General features: G+C 39.8%; 1 protein-coding gene across 2 annotated transcripts in view; it reads left to right on the top strand.

The window, feature by feature from the left end:
* Positions 1-25,235, top strand: part of MGMT (O-6-methylguanine-DNA methyltransferase) — a 286,389-nt gene that overhangs the window by 216,294 nt on the left and 44,860 nt on the right. For both annotated transcript variants that reach the window (XM_026651164.2, XM_026651162.2), the window contains one exon: positions 20,145-20,305. In XM_026651164.2, coding sequence (XP_026506949.1) covers positions 20,145-20,305 — 161 coding nt within the window. The remainder of the gene's footprint in view (positions 1-20,144; positions 20,306-25,235) is intronic.

Here is a 25,235-nt window from a genome sequence, read left to right on the forward strand (position 1 = left end):
GGGCAGGGACTTTGGGGAAGGGGTTGGAATGGGGGCGGAGAAGGGGTGGGGTGGGGGCGGGGCCGGGGAAGGGGCGGAGTTGGGGCAGGGCCGGGGGCGGGGCCAGGGCCCCGTGGAGTGTCCTCTTTTTTAAATGTTTGAATATGGTAACCCTAGTAAGGGGGGGCGTGACAGGAAAAGTTTGGGCATCGTTGCTCTCGACACAGACATTGCTCCCCAGCAAAGACAGTCCAGGAGCATGAAAATAATCTAGCAGGAATATGTGGCCTGGCTTTTTTGTACTAAAATAAACACTTTTATCTCTTTCTGCACATGTGTGTAACGTAACTAAATTTCTTCAGTTACGTAGCCTTTGATTGGGAAAGATGGAGGGTGGAACTAAGCAGAGTTTGATAACCCTGGACTGAAGACAATAGTTTCTGGGATAGTGGCCAATTACAGGGCGGAAGTAAGGGCTGAAATGTGAGGAGACAGGCAACTGCACAAGTCAAAAGAACTAAATATCACTTTAACTTAGTATTTTCAATGCCAGTGACAATATTTCTGATTAAAACAATTAAAGTTTTATTCAGTTTGTTTATTACAGTGTTAGTAATCTGGAAAAAGATTTATAGTAATAATTTTCATTTTTTTTCTACTGTTAAGTTTTTTTTTATTACTGTGCCTTTGCCAAAAAACACATTTTAAGAGCTTGGATTCAAAATTAAATATGACCTCAGTGCTTTAAAACACAATTACAATAACTATCCATTTAATAGTTCCTTAAGATTTTTTTTTACTATTGACATATGGTCAATATACTTGTGTCAGTTATTAAATACATTATTTTATGCTATGCTAGCCATGTAATATATTCCAGCTGCTGTAGTAAATATGCCCAAAGACAAGGTATGTTGAGGAAGTGTTACATAAACTGCTTCCTAGATTAAATTGCCACATTGTCTCATTTCACATGCCATACCTAGGCAAAGAGAAAAACCTGTCATACTTGATAACAGAGAAATGTGTATTATTTATATGGAACAGAATAAGCCAATTTTCAAGAAAGGCACTTACATGGCAAGGTTATTTATTAATGAGATAGTACACAAGTTAATGGAACTGCAACACAGATTCACCTAAAGCCCAGTGGAGAGCAGTCTCTAGGCACAATGCACATTTTTTTAAAAAAGATGCTACTGTACTTTAGAAAATATTTAGCCATCATATAAAATGCAATTACATAAATTATAATATTGCATCACCTCACAGGTATAGGTCCTAATCCAAGTAGCCACACTCGTACAACCATGTTGAGTCCTGTTAACTTCAGCGGCACTTAAGAGGCTGCCATTACAGTAGGATCAGGACCATAAACTGGAACTTTTATTGAATCCCAGATTACCTTCTCTGGTGACTTCCCATATACACTTTTAAGAGTGGATTTTTGTCCACAGGCTGGTGGAGGGTTTCATCCGACTCAGAGGAGGTACTGAATGCATCAGGTTGTACCATGATTCAAAAATAAATTGCAAATGGCATGAGCCATGAAAGCTGCTGTTCCCTAGACCTTTGGGTAAAGGAGAAGATATTCATATGACTCTATTCACAGATCCAAAAGAGCTCATAATTAGGAGTATGAGTACTGGTGCACCACTTTACCGCTTTTCCTGAACTACCTGGAGGATCTAACTAAGTTGTAGTGCAGTATTTTAGCAGAATTTCCGAATAGAGAACCATGTCTATATGACCATCATGAAGGGGAAAAGTTCACTTGAATTGGGGTGCAGGAGAGAAATATGAAGCTTTTAAAGTAGGGGAATAAATTAATGGAGTTTATAATGTTATATACATTTCCCTGGTCGGGGTGCTGGGACTGTTTGTATAGTGGGGGTACTGAGAGCCATCAAACCAAACTGTATATGATGGAAATCACTTCAAGCCGGGGGTACAGCAGCATCCTTAGTTCCAGCACCTATGTCCCTGGTATTCAACAGTTAGAAAATTTATCTTCTGCCATAGAAGTCATATGCTGCCAGTGCCTCATTATTTGCTTATATTTTTCAGTTTTCTCTTTTTTCATCAGTGGAATACAGGATAAATCTATCTTGCACCGGGTTCTGCCAGATTATCTGGTTTGGACAAAGTGCAGAAAGACTTGCCAAAATCTAGATAAAATCTCCCTGCTTTTTTCCCCCCTTCAATCCTTCTATTACGTCACTTTTACCTGTCCACCATACCCTCAGATTCCCTCCTCAAATCCAAATATGGCTCTCTTCTTAGAATGTTTCTGCATCCCAGCAGCTAGGGCAGCCTCCCTCTCAACTTTCCGTCTGTCTGGGACTTCCCACTTAGTTGAACTCCAGAGAGCATGTAAGATTTCAGAACTTCAGAGTCATACCATGCATACCAGAGCACAACTGTGCTGAAAAGTTTGAAGAGCTTGGGGCCCAGCAGACAGACTTTAAGGCCTGATGAGCCCTGCAGATTCCCCTGGGTACGGAGCTATAGGCAAGACTGATGAGGAAGGAATCAGGGCATGGGCTGGAAAACAGTTTGAAGGGATAGACTCATGAACAGGGGAGTTTGGCTGAAAAGGTTTGGTTAAAGTATGTCGCAGCCCTATGCTCTGTCATGGCGTCTGGATGGCCAGTTGTCGGTCAGAAGGTCACATGGGTGTCGTGTGCAGCACCTTGGTGCCGTGTGCAGCGCCTTGGTGTCGTGTGCAACACATTGGGGCCGTGTGACCATTCTCGAACCTTCCGCCTGGTCAATTGTGGGTCACATTGGTATCGAGTGCTACAATTCCGGCGTGCCGTGTGCATAAGCTTAGCGTGCCGGGTGCAGTATCTGTTTACGTAGAGGGCACCAGCTCGGAGCCTGGTTGGTGTAGGAGCGGGGAACCAATCAGATGCTAGCACATGCAAGGGTCTTCGAACAAAACTATGTCCCTTGCCTAAATCAGCAGGAGTGTCCGCGTGTTAGCTGGAAGGCCTGATCACCCTTTCAGCCAGGATCTCCTCCGGATTTAGCCGGCTCGTGTCGTGTCATCTCGGGTTACATCTCGTCATGTTCCTGGTGTCTGTACTGCTGGTCAGCTGCGCCTGGAGTGTGGTATGTACATATTAATTTTTGTAGATATTCTGTTTGTTAGGCCCTTTTTCTTTATTACTTGGTACCAAATCTCATGTATAGTGTATAGAGGACGAATTGTTACAGTTTACTCAGTTTTGTATGTTTGTTCTGGTTTTTCAGTAAATAGTTGGTTGTAAATTATCTGATTCCTTGTTGTTAAGTGTACATAGACTGTTTTATATTACTGCTCTGGTGATATTTTTGATTGGTTACTTGTTCCTATTTCAATTGAATTTGTATTGTTAGTTGGTAAAGGTGCTCCTCCCCAGCCCAAGTTGTAATTCATGCCCCACTAATAAACGGCCACCTGTTTTTGAATTACAATCTGCCTCTGTCTCAATTTTCCTCTTCCACTCGAATCCTCATTCAAACCTGTATTGGTCTCGGACAAAGTATACCTAAATACCCAGTCTTTTGGAGGCCCCTTTTGGCATTGGAATTTACAGAATCTTATTTTAATGATAACTGTAAATGTTTTATAAAACAATGCCTTTATTGGTTTTGTCGACGCACCCTACTGTTTTCAATACAGTGCTTAGTAACTGGAAGAAAAGTGGAGCTTTTCTGTCAGCCTAAGTAAGATGTAAATAACATATACAGTACACTTAGGTGATCTGGTGGCCTACTGTGCTGCCATGCAGGGAATTGAAGTTGAGGATCTCAGTTGGCATAAGCTGGAAGCACTGAAGGCAGCATGTTTCACAGTCTTATGTCACTCCCCAGCAAATCCCTCTGGCTGACTGAAGGAGTTCACCGCTTTCAAAGAGCTTCCTGAATGAGGACTGCAATACGCTTACTCAAATGCTGGTTTGTATGCTCAAATTCCCCCACATATGTAGATGCAATTGAGCCATATACAAGAACAGTGAATGGTTTTGCACATGAAATAGTGAGGGTGCAGTTACACGGACCCTTGGAAAATACACAGGTCCACAGATTTGCAGGGTGTTCAAAGACTACAAATAAATGCTTTGCAGCTTGTTATTCCTACCTATGCTAACTTATGTTGAACCGCAGACTTCTGTGATGTGTATTTGAGGAATAAATGGTAGGCTGCAGAGTGCATTTTTCAGTCGGTATTAACATTTTGGGGAAACAGCAGTCCTGGCAACATCTAGTGAGTTGCAAATGTAATTGAAGGATCGAGAAAGATTGAACGTTCTGTAGAAATGTATCGAGATTATAAAAAAAAAAAAAAACCTACTAACTTACTAATTGAAAGTAACCTTTTGAAGAGCCTTCTGAGATGTCTGTCCCCTCTAGTGTGATCTGGAATCCTTGGGTGATTATGCCTAAGGTCTTGGTCCTCCATGTAGAGCATATGGGAAGGTTAGAAAGTCATGGACAGCCCCATATCTGACCAACTCTTTGCTCAAACCATCAGGGTTTCTCCTAATCCTAGTCTAGACGCTGAAAATGAATGTGTCTTTGGCAAATGGTAGCTAAGGCATGTTAATTAACACATGTAGAACCCGGTGCAAACAAAGACTGTGGTATTTAAAAACACGTTAGTGGATTGTGGTCAATGCCTATTGTCAATTTTTTGCTTTATACTGACTCACTGAGCTTCTCAGCAGTATTCATATCTTAGGTTTGAGATCCCTTTTTGGGAGAGATGAGCTTGCTTCTCTCTGTCTGTGACTCCAGTATTACAGATGTCTAGCCACCTTTCTCCCTATACCCACTACAGAACTCTTAGGCTGCCACCAGCAGCTGACAAAGCAGTATGTCTGCTGTCTTGCAGCAAGTGCTGCCTCACCTCTCTTGGATGTTTCTGCTGGTCAATAGAAGCAGTTGGGGTGTCCCTTATTTGTTAAGAGGAAGAAGAGAAGAGTTGTGAGCGCCCCAAGGGCCTCCTTAAAAAGATTTTTTTAAGGAGGCCCACATCCTGATCCCTTCACACCCTTTAAGTCCGGTTGAATCAGTGTGATCAATCGTGTGAATAAGTATAGTGGGATTTAGCCCTTAATCACTATTCCTTTTTTTTTTTTAATTAAAACCAAAGTTTTTCTTTGACTCACCCTGACCTTCATGTTTTCTAAAAAGTGAGCTTAGTGATTCTAGCCACTCTTCACATGAACTCAGAATTTTGATAACGTCTTAATCCAGTTAGGATCTTCAAGCAATTTAAAATTAAAAATGAATATTTGGTTTCCTTTCTGATTTATTGTTTTTCTGATTAAAACTGCAGCACTCCGTAAGACCCGTGGGCAAGTTTGATTTCAAATAAATTATCGAGAAAAGTGGCACAATGGAGCTTTACCTAATGAGAAATTGGCATTCTCATAACTGTTGTCTTTTGCCATGTAAGTGGATGCCTGGCTGGTACACAATGAAAGGCTGCAGAAATCTAAAATGAACAGAAATTACAGAAAAAGGGTACCCTTGTATGAAGAAAGCAATTGCAAAACTTTGGATTTTTTCCAAGTCAGATATGGGGCTAGCTTCATTGCCTAAGGTTAGGTGTTAAGAAGCAGACCCAAATCACAGTGCTGGGCACACTGGTATGCTCCACTAGCTAGAAGGGGCTCAGAGCACTGCAGAGCTGATGCTTTTAACTAATAAGGCAAAAGCTGAACCTCATTTTGGTTTTTCAACAGCAACATCTGCCGCACATTCACGTGCCGCGTTGAGCTCAGCTGAATCCTTGTCGCTAAAAAGAGGCATGATTTAGCGGTGTGAGCACAAGACTGAGAGACGGAAACTCTTGAGGCCTAATCTTGGCTTTGATACTGACTCCTTTTGTGTTCCTGATCAAGTCACCTGGAACAAATTTTTCAAAATTTGGCACCAAAAGCTAGGCTTTATAATCTATATTTAGACATCTAAATAAGTGTTCTAATTTTCAAAGGTGCTGAGCAGCTGCAATTCCCACCGACTTCTGTGTGTTTCGTGGATGTTCGGCACTTCTGAAAACTTTATGTAATGGATTTAGAAGCCTGACTTTAGGCACCTAGGTTTGAAAATAGCCTTCTTGTCAAATTCTCAAAAGTGGCCTCTAATTTGGGGGGGGTCTTTATTTTTGGCTGGTTTTCAAGGGCTGAGCACCTGCAAATGCTGTTGACTTTAGTTAGAGTTCTGGTTACTTATCACCTTGGAAACCAGGTCCTAAAGTGAATCAAGGTGGACACCCAATATTAGAGGTCATTTTTGATCATTCAAACCTTAACTTCTCTGCCTCAGTTTCCGCATCTGGCAAATGAGGATTTATAATGCCTAACTTTCAGAAGTGTTGTGAGGATTATATTGTAAATATTAATATTTTCAAAATGCTTCGGAGATTATGAAAGTGCCAGGTAAATGCCACATATTACTTCTAGAGCCAGTTGTGATACCGTCTGGATACAGAAATGAGAGAAATGACAATATAAGTTCTAGTGAAGGTGTAAATTTCACTCAGACCACCTAGATGTTGACCAGACCTCAGATACTATGATTCACCAGTGTTGGGTAGTGGTGGAAGGGTGGGGCAGACTGAGATCAGACGGTCATAGATGCGGGAGAGAACTGATTGGGAGCCAGTAGGTGGGAGGATTGGGGGAAGTGCTGTGGACTGGGAGCCAGTTGGGTTTGGACAGTGGAAGACCTGCGATGGAGAAACTGGGATGAGTATCTTGAGCAGGGGTGTGCAAGCAGCAAGGACTGGGAGTGGGTGTGGGAGGGGAAAATTGAAATTGGATGAATAGCCCTATCTTTTTTTTAATGCTTGGCTTTGCAACCTTACTTACTTACACACACACACACACACTCACTCACTCACTCACTCTGTGTGTGGTATTGTTTTGTTTTTCTTGAACACATATATTGTCTTCAAAAAATTAAAAAAGTCCACCCCTCCATTGATGTTTTATTTCCTCTCTTGGCCTACAATGCAGTATCCCAGGACAGGATCTTGTTTGAAATCTATGTCTCTCTGTATAGGATTCCGATCAAAACTCTAATGGCACAGAGCGATTGGTAGCATTTAATGACCTTCTGCACTATCAGTTGAGTCTTTTGGGCATTGAAATTGATTTTCCTTATCTGGGCATGTGAAGACAGGAGTCTGATTCTCCTCAGATCTCTAACGAGTACATTATGGCACACACCAACAGCACAGGATATCTAGGCAACAGCTTTCTGGGCATCCAAGTGGCAGGATCAGTGGCTGCCCAGAGGCTGGTCTCTTAAACCACTTATTCTGATGTAGGTGGCTACCTTTTATGCCCTGATCTTGCAAACACACTTGTTTTATCTTAATCACGTGAATAGTCCCACTGAAGTCAATAAGACTACTCATGTTAAAGTTAAGCATATTTATATTTGCAAGATCAGGGTCCTCATTACAGAAGATCAATAAAGGCTAGTTGGTGTGAAGACTGAAATATTTCCTTCATGTAGCCTATAAAGGGAAACTTCCATGTATTTGAAATCCCTTTTCAAATATATGGTGTCCAAATTTCTGATTTAGGCTGATGCATACTTGCTTATTTCGGGGTGTTCACATGAATCATAGAATATCAGGGTTGGAAGGGACCTCAGGAGATCATCTAGTCCAACCCACTGCTCAAAGCAGGAGAGAATACTAATTAATGCAAAGTTTCCAACCACAAAGATCCACTGGGAAATAAAATACTTGGGTAAATACAAACAAAAAAAAACCTCAGCAGAATTTGCAGTATGTCACAGAATGACTCTTACCAAGTTTAAAATTTTTACAGATATTCTTCAGTAAATGTTCAAATCTCATTCTCAATAAAGTCTTTAAAAGAACTATAATGGAAGTACTTCAGCAATAATTTCAAGTTTGGGGTGTGTTTTCCATTTATTTCAACTCTCCTCCTTTTTTAATCTTTTATTGCTAATGTACAGACATTTCATTTATAAGAAGCTAAATTAAACTACATAAGGAGAATGTGCCTCACATGGGTTTTAAACTTTAAAAAGCTGCTTTGTTCATTGATTCAGTTGTGAAAAACAAACACAACATAGACATAAGGCTATTTGAACTCTTTATTTGCCACATTTACAATATTAATAACACTGTTTCTAGAAGTTGTCACATCATGTAAAAGATCTTCATTCCAGACTGTCTTTTGGGGCCAAATTGAGACTGGATGCATGCATTTAATAAATTGTAGTCTCAAGTAGTCATTTTTGTAAATAATTAGCTTCCGTGAAAGAATAAGTTAGCATATTGTATGCATCTAATGTTGCAAATGTACATACAGCAAACTTTCCTATTAATCAACAGTCAAGCACTGTAAGTTGGGTCTCATACATAATGAATTGTGCTTAAACCTCATGGGTTTCATTGATAGAAAAATAAGAGAAAACACAAGTGTAGTGAGCTTCTGAATAAAATTTAACTAGATTGCTCTGCATCCTGTAATTGTTTTCGAATCATTAGGGACTAGATAATTCATCTGCAGTTTTGGGGTGTTTTTGTCTTCATCTGTCAAAGAAAGACTATTTATATGACGTTAAGATGTTGATTAAATACATTTTTTTAAATGTTCACATTGAAGCTTGACAGTACATATCCTAGCTAAACATATTTTTCAATTTTATACCTCTTCCTTAAAGAAAATCTGGTTGGCTGAGTGAATCTTTGAAGTCTTGTTTCAATGCTGATTTCATGCTTTAATTATTACTGACTTGTACATGTGAAAAATGTGATGCCGCCCATTTCTGTAAGCAAAAACCATTTTGATGCATAGGCTTTGAAACCTGCACTTAATGGCTGATATAAATAAACATTAAAATATTAAGACAGCTTATTTACACTTCAGCCTTTTTCCTGCAGACAGGACTAGTCCTTATTCACAGAGAGAGTCCCATTGACTTCAACGGGTCATCTCCCATTAATAGGGATTACTCATGTGAGCAAGGGTTTGTGTGGCAAAGTTAAAAATTGCCGTGAGGTAAAATAATTGATAATTAGGAATGTTTTGACAAAACATTTTATTATTGGAAAATGTTGATTTGTCAAAAACAAAGGCTCCTGTGAAAAGTTATCAGTTTCAACAAAACTTACATTGAGAAAGGTTTCACAGGTCCCGGATGTGGAATTTCTGGTCAAAGCTTGTGAGTCCGCCTGCCCATTTGTCTCTCCATGTTATTCATCTGTGATGTGGGAGACCCAGGTTCAAGATCCTGCTGTGTTGTAACCACCAAGCGATAGAATCTGTCTCTCTTTCTCTGGCCAAATGAATATTTAATTATTTGTACAAAGTGGAACACCTCCAACAAAAGAGACTCACCCCAGAATATCCAGCAGCCCAGTGGTTATTGCACTTACCTGGAATATGGAAGTTGAGGTTCCTGCTCTGAATTAGGCAAAACAGAGACTTGAACTAGGGTCTCCCACTTCCCAGGTGACTACCCTAACCATTGGGCTCTTGGCTGTACTAGGGTGGCTGGTGCGCTCTCTCTCTCTCTCTCTTTTTCTTTCCTTTCCCCCCCCCCCGCCCCCCCCCCCCCGATGCAAACAGGAAATTTTCAAAATTTCAGATTTTCGCAGGGCATGAAAAAGTATCCTGCTCAGCTCTAGTGATAATATTCAGTGACACAATTTTTATTGGATCACATCTTAAATCTAGTAACACTATGTTGATATTATAATATTTAAGTCATCAAACATGTCTCTTCCATAATGATACCCAACAAAGCAGATTCCCATCGTGTGTCAGTGCTCTTGCCCATGCACCCAAGTTCAACACTTTAAAGCTGTAAAATCCAGCTGTGGGCATATCACACCAGTTCCTGTCTTGGATTTCAGATGCCTTCTGGTGCTTGAATCACAAGTTCCTCTCTGACCACAGTTGGTGAGGACATTCCTTTAAGGTTGCTACACTATCTGCCTGGCCTTACTGCTGTAGACCAGTTGGTCAGTACCTAAGGCATTGTTGAAACATGTTTCATTCCCGGAGGCAGCTACTGCCTGTTGGAGCTTTGTTAGTAACTTCATGTGTCTGGGAGAGAGGATTCGCTGAAGCTAACAGGTATCAGAAAGGACCATGCAATACTGTTGGGTCCACTGTCTGCAAAAGTATTTGTAATAACCGTGAAATATTTCTACGTGGGAAATCCTTCATGAATCCTTAAGTCTCATGGTCACTTAAAGGCTTTCTCATCTCGTCAAGGTTATCTGAAAACTGTTTTGGCTACTAAACTGTTCAAAGACATCCTCAACTCTTTCCTAAAGTGGAGACAGAATTCCACTTTGTCACCCAGAAAATATTTTCCTTTCCACCTGTGTGCTGATTTCACTAAGGTCTTTTCCATAAGCTTGATGTTAAAAGGCCCTTAAGGTTTTATCTACAGTAAACTAAAGCCCTTACAAAGTTCATCTACATTTTAATTTTTGTTTGACATTAAATAAATTCTGTAGTCTCTAACAAGGCCATGCCTAAATTGCTGTCAGATTGCATCACACATGCTTGCAGCCTAGCAAGACTACAAGGTCACGTCAAAGCCTATTCTTTATAGTGCACGTCTGCTACAGCAACAGGTCTCTGGTCTTTTTCCCTTAACAAGGAGATTAGCATGGCAGCCACATGGAGTTCTTTACATATGTTCACAAAACACTTGTCTAGGTTGGGCCTCAATTTCATATTAGGACAGAGAATGTTAGAAAACTTCTCTTTGGGTTGGAAGTCCCAAAACACTCTAGTGTATTTATTGTTTGTTCTGGAGTTATTATCCCTCTATTTTGAAAAGAAAATAAGTTTGCTAGTGTTACTGTGCAAAGGTATTTTAAATTTGTCTATACTACAATCTCACAGTTAAATTATTCCTAACAGAGATGCTTTTATCACTGTTGTTCATAAAGATAATTCTGAGAATTGATGAGCCTTTGGAATGCACCAGATTGTACAAAATCAAAATATGCATGGGAAAGAAACCACCACTTCCTGTACAGGGTTATTGTTTTCTCTCTCACTCACACCCAAACCAACTTGTACATATACTTCAAACTACAAAAGCTGGATATTGTGCTATGCTGTAAATATAGTTGGATATTTCCAGAAACGAATTATGAAATTTTCTATTAGAGATCCTTTAATATGCATGTTTGCCAAGTAGTTTTGCCTTGTTAGTTGGTTATGAGAGTGTTTTTGTTTAAATTAAGGTTGAGAAACCTGGGGGGAACTGGTGGAGTTGGTAATGGGGAGGGATTAGGATTAGACTGTTCTCACAAGATTGGGAAGGATTTTGAAACTGAGTAGTGAGGTTCAGGGTTCATGTCACAAAACAAAGGGAGCATTTCCTTTCTCTCTTACTTTCTCCTGTTTGCCACTCTTGCCCACCCTTTGTGAAGACTGTTCTTGGTTTCTCTCTGAGGGATCACCTCCTATCGGCTGTTCTCAGTGTCTGTCTTCACCTCATAGAATCATAGAAGATTAGGGTTGGAAGGGACCTTAGGAGGTCATCTAGTCCAATCCCCTGCTCATGGCAGGACCAATACCAACTAAATCATCCCAGTCAGGGCTCCTTGCATCAGATATGATGGCACTATGCAGTTTCTTCCTAGCTCTTTGTTGTTCCAGGTACAGAGAGGGGAACTACATGTCACCTCCTCAGCGGTGAAGGGTTTGGGTTTTTTCAGTACTTTGCACACCTAGAGAGAGGGAGTGAACAAGGAGTAAGAGAGCAAAGAGAAATCTTGGAATTGCCACAAGAAACAGTGGCATGCCTGGCAGCAGATTTCCCCTGCTGTGCCCTGGGCTGTAAGAAACTATTGCGCTGAGAGCAGAGAAGGGAAAACTTTCTGCAGGGCCCCATGGCATCTGTAGCAGTAGAGACATTCTTAAGGCCATATTCTTAGGATTAAGATCATAGAAAGCCCCAGAGTCCTTGTTGTTGGAATCAAAATATATTTAATACAAAAATATTTTTCATATACAACAGGGTTAATGGTTAAATGAATACATTCAAGGAAATTATGTTTAGGTACTGAAAGGAACATACAATGTGACACAACTGAATGTTTGCAGACCCTTACATTTGCTCAGTCCCTAGGGTTAGCAGGATGTCTCAGACCAATGTATGATCTCACATGCCATATGTGCAGCAGTATCAAAATACAGCAAGGTTAGTTAGTAATGGAGTGGCAGCCTTAATTCAGAGATAAGTTACTTTAATCACATCTTCAATATGATACAAAAAATATAACAACAAAATGCTCTTTCCATTGGCATCTTATTGATTTTTCAGGTCTTTATCTTTATTTCTGAAGGGACTATTTTATGATTATTCCATTGATATAATAAATATGCAATTATCTGAGTCTACACCCATGGTCATTAGCTAACTGCACACTTATGGGATAAGGAGTAGAACTTGCCATTTTTATTCTTGTTCGATTTATTTCAACAACTTGAAATAAAGGAGAATCTGCATTCGCTCCCAGCTCCTTTTTTCAGGCTAAACACTAGAGGGTGAGGTAATTATTACCAAGTGATAAACCCTTGAACATGCCTGATTACATACAGTGGAAATTAGCATTATATGCTAACGGTACCTATTGTATTTAACAGTTGCAGGTGCCTGTGTAACATCCTTAGAATGATTTGATCTATGTTTACAAGGATTCTGCATCCTAAGAAAATTGCCATCTGAATCATTGTGGTGTATTATTTTTTATTTTAAATGACAATTCAAGGTCCATCTTAGAATGTTTCAGTTAAATTTTATTCGACTCATTGAGGGGAAAAAAAAAAGTGATACCACTCAGGAAGCTTTAAATAAAAGCCACACCAATTTGGAATATGGTGGCATTGTATCCCCAAACATAGCAATAGGCCTTCTCGGTTTCTCGTAATGGAAAAGCATTTAGAAAACTTTAAAAACTTTCATAAGCACATACTAAAATCTAACGTTTCCTCAACAATGGTATTGAAGACATGTTTGTTTTGAAAGTATTTCTAATTTGCCAATAGTTGCATATGTCTTGGAAGATGCCTTATTAAACTGACACAGATGGTTTTTATATTTTTCCTCTGTTAAAAACACTCTTTTCCTTTCTATTGTTTCATGTAAAAAATACAATTCTAAGGAGAATCTAAAAAGGGGTAAGAGAAGCTCACCATTCTCTGCTTTGTATGAGCAGGGACCCTGTTTTTTACTTAGTTGTGAGGCTTACAGAAAGCAAAGTCAATAGAACCAGTCAAGGAGTATAGTAAAAAGAACAGTATAATACAGCTGTTGTATGTGTAAAGTGGGGTGGTAAGACACTAGAGTGAACTAAACCAGTAGTGAATTCCCCCAGCCAGTGACTTTCCTGAATGTCTTGTACATTACCACAACTGAGAATCAAACTGAGATACTTGATCTGTAGGCAGCTGCAAACCTTAGTGGATCCAAAAGGGAGCCTCCTCCTGGCCAAGCTGGTAGGAACTGTGCTAAGCTTGTCTCAGCTGGAACTTGCTCTTTGCATGTTGTGCAGCAGCAGCTCAGCTGGTGATTAGCATTGTGGAGATTTTTGCCATTGGGCTAAGGCACTGTGCACTCACTAGTAGAGCGGTGAGCAGCAAGTTTCTAGATTTTAATATAACAAGCAAGGAGTTGTTATTTGTATGCTCTGCTTGCTTGGGAAAATCCAGAGATGATTTTTTGCGCAACCATGTGCTGCTGAACTCGATAATGATTTGGATTTCTGGACTCTGCTGTAGGAAAGTCTTTAGAAGCCCCTCTGTCATAGGTGTAGCTGTTGTGGATACTGTCATGCCACCGTTATGTTAATAAGAGGGAGAACAATGATGAGTAATACAAGACTTTAAAAAGAACAAGAATAACTTATTTTTAAATGGACATTTTTGTTACACATACAAAAAATTAGATTGTTTTAGGCTATGTCAACTATGTTAAATGTCATGTCATAAATCCTTATTTTAGGATCAAAGTCCATTTAACAGCATTTCATCCATAAATAGTTATTTAATACCAACAGAGAAAGAGTTAAAAATGAGATGTAAAGTAGAAATGTACAGGGTAAAGCAGAGGTTGAGATCTTTAGCACAAGCATAAAAAATCAATTTAAGATAAATTTTACTACTATAAAAATTCTGCAAATGTCCTTTAAAGAGTGGGAAATGGTAAGAAATACAGGTCACATTTTAATTCAGTTGGCAGACTAGAAATATAGCAAGAAATGGAACTTGTATCCTCCAAGGATGCTGGACAGCACCTAATTCCAGTCGCTAACCTAAGCAAGTATAAGGCTTTACATCCCCAATAAGAGCATTGGTAATACAGGAAAATGCAGAACTCCCCTTCCCCCTCAACCCCCCCCCCCCAATGCATTTTAAAGGAATGCTTTTCATTATACTAGCAAGGTTGCAAATAAAATGTGTGGCTTTTTCTTTTGAGGGAAACCAATGAAATCCGTGAACAGAAAGGCAAAACAGTATATTTCAGTGAAAAAATATGGGCAAATCTGCCACACTTGGACACAAGAATACTGTTCTGAAATGCTTTTAAAATGTTTATGCGGTACCTTCATCAAGCAAACGTACACATAGACCTTTCCAATTAAACTGACGGTTATTGCTTGTTGAGAAAGCTGTGAAACTCACTGAAATAACGGCTCTTTAGTTTCTTGTCTTTCTTGGATGAATATGCTTATTTTATTTTCATGTGTAAAAATAAAAGTTAAGTTTTGTTATGTCGCAGTTCAAGATTCAAGCTGCCCAGAGGTATAGCATAGAACCTGTGGTTACTTTGGCTGTTATTTTGTTTGCTGTTGGCTCCTTGCCACTGGTGGCTGTATAGCCAAGGATTAAGGCCCTTTCCCTAGGGATCAGTGAGGGAAAGAACATTAACATAGAGGTTCCCCATCTTTTTGTTTATTCATTGCTGAAAGCTAGTTGCAAACGTTTAGTGTAAGAATTAGATGGGCATTTGCCTCCTAAATTTGAACAATAGGCAAGGACAGGAAGAAACTGAGTAAGGGGAGCATGTATAGAGTGCAGTACAAGATGTTCAGAAACTTCCAAAGAAACATGAAACACCGAATAAAAGAAATTTCACCTGAGGGAAAACATTACATAATTCAGCTCACCTACTCTAAATTTCTTCTGCTAAATGTTCTGGGGCTTCCTTTGAGTCACCTGTTGAGCAGGGTATAGTGGGGCTAAGTTGTGGCTATGAAGTCTCGTAAAGGTCGCTGGCTGGAAGTTCTATCCAAGCATTGATCCTCTAAAAGCAGCTGCTGTTGTAAAGTCAGATATTTTTGAAGGGTGGTAGTTTCAAGCAAGAAGGGAATGCCACTTTTATACGTCTCAGAATGGGAGGGGGGAAGTGGAGGAGAGAGGAGAGTAAGTCGGGTTGTATAGTTTATTTGCCGAAAACTGTAGTTTTGGTCAACCCAAAACTATTGGTGAATTTGATACGCATTTCTGAATAATTCCACACCAAAAAAAAAAAATGGAGGGAATGAAGGAAGATGAAACAAAGCAGCAGCCTCTCTTATAACCTTTATCCCAATATTTAGAGCATTCACCCAGGATGTGGGAGATCTGAATTAAATTCCCCCTCCCAACTGGAGAAGGGATTTGAACTTGGATTTACCTTATTGCAGGAGCAAATCAGATTAATTGGGCTATGGTGTATTTTGGAGCAGGGCTCTCTCAATCTCTCCTGTTGCAGCTGTTCCACTATTTATAAATACTGTAGTCAGTGGAGCAGGAGTTGGAACTTGGGTGTCCCACACTGTAGGTGAGTGCACCACAGCTCAGACAGTAGACACAACAGATGTTGCAATTAAAGCATATTTTTAAAGGGAGAGGAATAATTTGGCAGATCTGTATTATGTTGCTTATTATTAAAAATGGAACCAAGTCTAGATTGTGCCTTTTCACAAAGCCTCAAGCAAGGGGTGATGCATATACCATAGCACCCCAGCAATAGCCCAAGAGGCATTATGCCTCAGAGACACCCTTCTGAAGAATACCACCATTTCTGTTTCCTACTTACTCCTGGGAGACAGAGTAAGAGGTAGTAATTTTGCTGCTAGTTTATACCAGAAGAAAACTACGACCTCTGTGCCAGCTAGGCTGTGCAGGCTGGTGTGGTGGGAGGCGGAGCCAAGGCTGGCTATTCCTCACCCACTTGCTCCAGGGAGAGGGATAATAAGTAAGTAGCCAGCACAGGGGTATAAGAAAGGTTCCTACTCTTCCCTTACTTCTCTTCATGTTTGAGTAGTCCAAGTCACAGCCTACCTACGACTATCAAGCAAGCAGATGTGAACCTGGTTGAGGTCACCAGAATCTTGAATGTGTGTGGTGCCACTCTTGTTATATGGATCAGAGAAGTCCATTAATTTTGTGCTGTTGCAGATTTCAAGAGTTTTATTATTTTATTACAATGAAATATACTGAGGAAGTTCCTAGAGTCTCCAATCATATAGACCTATTGTGCTGAGGGATGTACAAACATAATATAGGCGAGTGCTTGGCCTAGAGAGCTTGCAGTGGAAGACCCCAAGCCAGGATGTGAATAAGTTTATGCACATAAATAGTCCCATTGAATTAGATTCTTTGACCAGTATTTTTAAATCCCAAAAGAATGTAAAAAGTGTACAAACCTTTTACAAAGCACTACAACGACAAAACCCTCAAAATTATAGTCTGGCCATATAAATAGGCAGAACAACAAGAAGTTTGCATTTAATAGGGAGGCTGCTGGCAAGCTACATGCACAGTTGCATCTTCCTCCGTGTCTTCTGCTTTTCTTTTGTTTTCTTATATGCCAAACAATCCATTTTTAACTTGCATTTTTAATGCTTTTAACCAATTGTTTAATCATCTGTTGCCGGCTACCTATCTCCCTGGTATTTTAACTTTCCCACCTTTCTTTCTCCATTCTGCTATATTATTTTCTTGCTAATCAACAATGTGGCCTTCGGTGCTTAACAATTAGTTAGAAAATGACTTGGCATTGGGGAGAATTGCAAGGCCATTTGATCATGCACAATTCAAACAGATGAGGGTTTCACTTCTGAGAATAAACCCTAAAATAGCTTCTGACTATACATCATTTATCCTATCCAGAGGCAGAGACAAGAGTAGGTGTCTGATTACATTGATATCCTGTTGTTTTCAGTTTCATATGCATTTGTGGATCAAGCATTTGAGGTGGCTAGGTCTTGTTGCAAAGGTGCCTTGTGGCAAAAACAGACTTGGAGTCTTTTATGTCATTACTGATACATCACACATTTTTCATTTGCTTAGGTTTCCTATTAAGAGAAAATATTTTGTTAAGCGTCTGGTACTTTGGCATGTTGGGAAATTGTCAAGGGTTTCCTCCACAACCCCCATCTGAGTGATTGAAGGGACCAAATAGCCTTGCTTTATTTCTCCCAGTCCTGCTGGGATTTTTCTATAGCTTTATTACTCCTAGGAGGATCCCCCCACTTTTACCTGCTTTTCACCTATTTCCACCTTCAACACTTTGCCGTGTAGCCGCCATTCTCCCTCAGAGAACTGGTCCGTTATGTTTGTAGTACTGTCAAGGGAAATACTGTTGAGCCATGAGTGGAACTTCCTTTTCCTGGGACTGAGCATACCTGCAGCAGAAAACAAGAAGCCAGGACTGGAATCTATACAAGGGGTCCCTTGTGACAGCAAAAGTACCCTGAATAGGCCATGAGGCAATTTCCAAACAGCCTGTTTTATAATAATCAGAAAATTGCTGGATGGTTTATCGGGAAGGATAATAAACACTGGGTGTTGAAAAGTTTTTGGCAGGCTTAAAGAAGGTGTGGTTGCTCTTTTTGGCATTGATTCATGATGTCAGCTCTGTATATAACCATTCATAGATTATTAGAAGACTCCCACACACATCCTTTCTCCTCTATGTATTGCTGGTGGGGCATGATAATTTTATTAGTACAGAAAGACAAATTAATTCTCCTGAACTTTGAGAGACACCCACAAAGGCTTCAATGTCCCATGGTGTTGGATGTGCACCGCCAGGGAAGCTCTTGTAGGGTCCTGGATCAATTTGCTTTACTCTGCAGGAAGTATGTAGATTAGGAAGCAGATTGACACTCAGAGGAGAACTCCCCACTTTCAACAGCCTACTATGTCCAAATGCTCTGTCACTGAAATCTCAAATTAATATATTAGCTATGCAACATTTATGTACTTTGTGTTGCTCTTACTCAGAAATCAAGTGTATTGAATATTGTGCAAGACGATACTGAACATAATGAAAGCAAGACCAGCCAATTTACTGCCCTTCCCCCACCCCTACTCTACACCCTATCCAAACCCCACATAGTCTTAACAGCAGGAAAAGAAGAAAATCGTGTGTGGGGTGGGGAGTAAATCCTGAAATTTATCATAGAATATCAGGGTTGGAAGGGACCTCAGAAGGTCATCTAGTCCAACCCCCTGCTCAAAGCAGGACCAATTCCCAACTAAATCATCCCAGCCAGGGCTTTGTCAAGCCTGACCTTAAAAACCTCTAAGGAAGGAGATTCCACCACCACCTCCCTAGGTAACCCATTCCAGTGCTTCACCACCCTCCTAGTGAAAAAGTTTTTCCTAATATCCAACCTAAACCTCCCCCGCTGCAACTTGAGACCATTACTCCTTGTTCTGTTCATCAGGTACCACTGAGAACAGTCTAGATCTATCCTCTTTGGAACCCCCTTTCAGGTAGTTGAAAGCAGCTACCAAATCCCCCCCTCATTCTTCTCTTCTGCAGACTAAACAATCCCAGTTCCCTCAGCCTCTCCTCATAAGTCATGTGCTCCAGCCCCCTAATTATTTTTGTTGCCCTCCGTTGTACTCTTTCCAATTTTTCCACATCCTTCTTGAAGTGTGGGGCCCAAAACTGGACACAGTACTCCAGATGAGGCCTCACCAATGTCGAATAGAAGGGAATGATCACGTCCCTCGATCTGCTGGCAATGCCCCTACTTATACAGCCCGAAATGCCGTTAGCCTTCTTGGCAACAAGGGCACACTGTTGACTCATATCCAGCTTCTCGTCCACTGTAACCCCTAGGTCCTTTGTAGGCGCCCTCTGCAATATTTGTTACATTCTGACATATTCTGAAAATCTAAACTGTTATTTAAAAGCAAACTAATTCTCAGTTGCCTCCCTTCACTTCCACAGTGGAGGGAAGCAGAAACCTGACGATAATAGCTGGAAGAGGAAAGTGCTGGTTGCATGGAATGCTATTTCCTTTCCTCTGTCCCACGGGGAAACTCCATGGTGGTTATCGGACTCTGCTAGGTGTCAAGGAGTAAGAAGGAGAGAAAACCTTATTGCTAGCACAGCTATAACCACTGGGACAATGTTGAGGATAGGTAATTTTACTATCTTGTTGATGGACTTGTGCATTTTCAGTTCTGGTGTCTCCTCCATCATCATCCACCCCCCCACCCTAGCCTGTTGTTGTTTTTTTACATGGTTACATCTGTGCATGGTATTCTCCCCTCCCTAGGCAATGGATATCCAAACAGGTAAGTTAAAAAAGAAAGTCCTATATTTCTCACATGTGTTATTCTTTGTTCACCTTGTATTGTCATTGCAATTCTAAAGATAATAAGGAATCTCTTTGACTTCTGATGTTCTGAATTGTTTTACATTTGTCAGATTGGTAAAAGGCATTGGAGACAATGAACGGGTTCAAATTACTGAACATTTTAATTAGGGGTGCGTGTCTATATATATTCTCAATACTTTAACAGGTATGAAATACTCATTTTTATAATGCAAATAGAAAAATACTATATAGTACACATTTCAGTCTGCCTGCATTGGAAAGTATATAACAGTAAATATCATTCAGACTTTTTGCTCCAACTAGACACGGAGCTGTTGCTTTATTGCAATTCCTTTTCTAATTTGATTTTCATTTTTCCTTATGTAGTAGCATTCTGTGTTAGTGTTTACGAGAGGAAAAAGAAGTCCATGTAACATTAACATTTTTCTTCCGTTTAATGTAATAAATATTTTCTCTGTGTCTTTAGCATGCTAAAATCTTCAGCAGCTTGGCTATTAAACTTATTAAACTAATGTTATCGCTTTTCCAGCACTAAGGAGGCCTCAGTTACTTGTGAGGTATGCGAAGGCCCAGAGGAAATGACAGAACCACTGAAACAGTGCACAGCCTGGCTTCAGGCCTACTTCTGTGAGCCCTGGATGACCGAGAAACTTCCTATGCCTCCCTTTCACCATCCAGTTTTTGAACAAGGTCTGTAACCAAGTAATACTTTAGTATTTCATGTAAAATGTTTTGACTTGATTAACTATCACTTACATCACATTCTCATTTGGACTACACCAGAGTTGGACATTTTACATTGCTCTAAATAGAGGCTGCATATAGTGTACTGTAGCTACCAGGGTTCGTAATTTCCAACTGCTCCAAATGGTTGTGTTAGTTTTGGCACAGGTTTCCATAATTCTTGGCAAAGACAGTAAAAATGATGCAGTTCAACTCTTGACGTTTGCTGGCTGAAAGGTTTAAATACAAACACATCTGAATGGCAGTAAATTTTTCAATAAGCCTATTGTTAACTTAAACTATCTTTTTGCCAACAACACAGGGAATGAGGCTTATAAATGGACAATTAGCCAGTTCTATAAACACAGTTGGTGATAGTTACGTAACATTAGGTAGCTATGTTGTATCTTTTTTGATCAGTTTTAAAACTAATTCTCAAAATGATTACAAGATGTTTTAATTTTTTTAATAGGTACAAAGAGCAAGTATTGTTACTCAAGTAGTAATAATATACATACATTTAAATAAACACATTGCTTAAGAGAGAAATTTCCCTCTTACCATGTTCCATTTATTGCTTTTTTTCCCCAAGACATAAAAGTCAATTACATGAAGTGAAATTGTCCCCAGTAAAAATCACAGTAGTTTGCTTTCTGCAGTGGCCTCTTTCTTGTCTCTCCATGAATGTAATCTTTTGACTGTGAATAATATGTACATTTTAAGGGAATTGTGTTTTAATTAAATATATTTAGAACGCTCTCTGAGAAACTAGGTTCCATAAGAACATATTTATTACTCAAAAAAGGGAACTAGTAGCCTCCCTATTATGCACTGTAACACAGCATTGATGTTTCCAATATAACCTTATCTTCAATAACGCAGCCATAAGGATTCCAGTCCAGGTATAAGGTATATGCAGTCTTTTCCCCTCCATTCCATGTTTCTGCACCATATGCAGCCAGAATGCAGCACGCACCACTCTGTGAGGACAGAACAGAGGTGCCACTAGGAACGCCCCTGGAGTTTGAGTCTGGGCAGGGTGGTGACCTACCATGTCCTTCTTTGTACTACGCTGTGCTAGAATGCAGCACTGAAGGAAATTCAGTGTGTCTCTCCAACACATCACAGCGTCTCCTGCTGTGCTGCTCCACATTTAGGAGCCTTAATTTGGGCTATAGCATGTAGGGTCTCATTTTCAAACATACTGTAGTTGTATATATTGCCTATGTTGCATCTACAAAACATGCATGCATGCACATGTAAAACAGACATTGTCATGCACAAAATAGGTAATTGTACCTGCAATTAGTCGCACATGCACAAATAAATGCATATGCATGTTTTGTGGTCACAATTTAGGCTTCTGTGGTTGCAAATTTCACCTATTCATTATTGCTTGTAATTTTTATTCAAAAATCATTCAGCTTTTTGTATACGATGCTTTCTTTATTACTTTTCTGACTAAATGCAGCTTTGACTTTAAAAATGAAATTTGGCAAACAGTTGTTGTATGGTGTGATTGTTTTTAGAAGGGGAAAATAATGTAATCACTGTGTATAGTGACTCTTTTTATTGAATTGATCAATGCATGTGATAGCAGTTGTTTAAATGCAACAGCTGAGATTGTCTTGTTATAGGGCAAGTATGGAGTATATAACATTTTAAACTTTTTTCTCATCTCCTTTTTGCATGATTATAAAGGCTTATATGGAGATAATACAATATCATATCAGTAATACACATTTTATACTTGCTAAAAAAGTTTTAATTCAGAGATATTTGAATCTGTGTGGTTAATGAAATGGAGATGTAGAAGTTCTTGTTTATATCATCCATATTTAAAAAAGAAAATTTGGGTGTATACAATAGACTGCTACAAACTGCAAAAACACTGAATTCAAAAATGTCAGTTCAGTGTTGTGCTGCTTAAATGTAGCTACTAATCCCATGGAATGATCACCTGAAAAAGTGCCACAGATTTTCCACTGGTTGGAATGAAGTTAAGCACTTTGACATGTTTCATTGCTGTTTAAAAATCTTGTAATATAGATCAGGGTTGAGGTACACTGGTGGAGCAGGGAGGGGAAGCTTCAACTGCTGCTGTTCTTCCTGTATCTGTTCTTTGAATAAATAAGGTATTTCAGTCTCCAGGACTCAACCAGCAGCTTTCATAAGCACTTTAAAATAAGCCCTTGTACCACAAAACTCTGCTGGTCATGATTTACATGAGCAGAAAGCTCAGGATTGAAACTTTGAGCTTGGTTAATGAAATATAATAGCTTAAAATGAATAATTACAGATTTTATTTTAGCTACTGTTTTCAGGTTCCAGGTCCTGCAGAAATTTGTGTGATGACCCATGGTAACTTCATGAGCCTCCTGGGCTGTTCACCCACAGAGGCTACTCCTTATTCTGAGAGGAGTAGCTGCAACAGCCACAGAATGTATAATGAGGCATTCTGAACCACTCCCTTCCCACGAACAGCAGCTCTGATTTTGCTAGCCTAATTGCTCTATGGCAATTATGTCATTGTCAGTATTATTGGGAGAGTTCAGAGATCAGCCAAGAAGAGAAAAGAAAGATCCACTGAGTTAAAATACTTCTTTGGGCAGGAAGGGAGAATAAGCTGCCTCCCCCTTACTGATTTTTTTCCCTCTCCACTCTCTAGCAACAGCCAAGTAGGAGAGTAAATCCGGTAAAAAGCTGAATTAATTTCTGCTTCATATGTAGCCTTGAGTAGGGGGTTTGCAGGCCTTGAGAATTTAGTACTACAGGGTAGGAGCAAAGTTCTGATATACAAGAGTTCTGCTTCTCCCAGGTGGGTCTGCACTTCTTAGCTATGGAACAGGTGTGACTTTTTGGAGGTTAGGGCGTCTGCAGCAAGCCTACCTTTGGTTGGCCTCCCACTGAGCCTGGATTGTAATGTTTAGTGACCTTCTATACTTCAAGTTTAGTTTTTGGAACCCTGAAATAGGTTTTCCTCATTTTAACATGTGCAGATCCAGGTTTTTTTAATTTAGTTCAATTATTTGGTCTTGGACTGAGACCAGGTGTGCACATTTTATGGTAGAAAAAAGCAAGCGTATAAAGGAAATGCTGACACAGACTTAATTGGCCAAACTGCACTGATGTGATAGATTTCTTTATATAGTCTCTTACTTTCTCTTTCTCTCGGTGATCATTTCATACAATATAAAAGTATTGTTGGAACAAATGGGAGAATGTCATGATGAAGATGTATTATAACTTCAAAAAGGTAATATTTGTAGAAAGTTATTTAGTAGGAAAACTAAGGTAGTAAAGTGTCACACAGAGGGTTTTTAATAGGGTATGTTGTATGTTTCAGCTTATTTGTGAAGGCGGCCTTACACCAGAGCTACAGAGTTGCTCAATTGAGATTTAGGTATTTGTTTATGTTCTTTACATTTGCATTTGAAAGTGCCAACCGATAGCTCTAGGCACTTTTTTAAAAAAATTGACAAAAGCAGAGGAATAATAATCTAAAAATGTGAAGACTTGATCATATCAACCTTCTTATGCCCATCATCCTACCAAAGAGTTAATTCCCTAATCCAACCATTACATCCTTCAACCCATCTTCTTCCCCGCATAGCCTCAAGAATGGATGGACTTTGCAGCATGCTTAGATAGTCTGTGCCTTTAATGGATTAGGAAAGAATTGAATTCCAGAATTAAAGTCCCCCACTAGAGAAAATGCGCTCTCAGCCCCTTTTCTTCTAAACCAGTGGGCTGTTATCTCAGACACCTCTGATGACCATAACTGTAGCAGTATGACCTAGTCAGAGGACATAGTCTCTCAATTGGCTTCTATCCAAAATATTTAGGGCTTTATACGTTAAAAAAATTAACACCTTAAACTCCGCCAAGAAATTCAGAATACGGAGCACCAGTGTATTGGGTGGCGCTTTTGGCATGCAGCACGCCCAATAAATGAGCAGAATTCTTCACTAACTTATGTTGATGGATGGTGCCAAGGTGTAGTCTCACATGAAGATAATATTAGAGTAGTCTAATATTAAGATGACAAAATGGAAATAATATTAGCAAAGTGTGTCTGTGAAAGAAAAGTTTTCACTCTTGTTACTAAGGGCAGATTGAAGAAAGTCGTCTTGGTCACAGTGGTTTCCAACCATGCTTATTCCTCCAGACAACGCTGTCTTACTGCCAGAGGTGTTGAGCAGCCGCAGTTCTTGTTGCTGTCAGTTTCAGTAGGGAGTTATTTTGCACAGTTACATTCGGCCCTGGATGTCTCAAGTTGGCCCTCGGAAAATGAGGAACAGACAATAGTGGCCAAAATTTTGATTTGCTTAGTATCACATAGGAAAATTAACAACCCCCCACCTCCCCAACTGCTTCCCCTGCCCCCTCTTCCTTTCTTCCCTATGACTGGAACGGTATTAATGGGCCACTTCACTTTGAATGGTTCCTTGAAATATGTGTTAACTGCTTACGCTAAACCATCTGTTCAAATCTTATATTTAGCAGTGACACTTCGAGTTAGTTTCCCAGACCTGAAGAAGAGTTCTGTGTGGCTCAAAAGCTTGTCTCTCTCACCAATAGAAGTTGATCCAATAAAAGATATTACCTCACCCACCTTGTTTCTGTAATAGGCAGGGCATGGCAGAGGCAGGGATAGAACTGAGTTCTTCTGTATGTCATTTGCCTGCCTTAACCACAAGAGTATCCTTTCACTTTCTGCAGTCCTCCTGCCTTGTTTTCTGCACACCTTCCAACTTCTAGAGTAAATGAGGCAAACATCCTAAAATCAGCCTCATTCACCAAACCCCTCCCTTATGAGTTGTCTGAGCACCATCCATTCCGTGCCCTGAATGAGGCAGGGGTCCTGTGAAAACACAGTATGCAATCTCATAATTAA

Source organism: Terrapene carolina, unplaced genomic scaffold, assembly GCF_002925995.2.
Source record: "Terrapene carolina triunguis isolate 2854851 unplaced genomic scaffold, T_m_triunguis-2.0 Scaffold95, whole genome shotgun sequence".
Classification (NCBI taxonomy): Eukaryota; Metazoa; Chordata; order Testudines; family Emydidae; genus Terrapene; species Terrapene triunguis.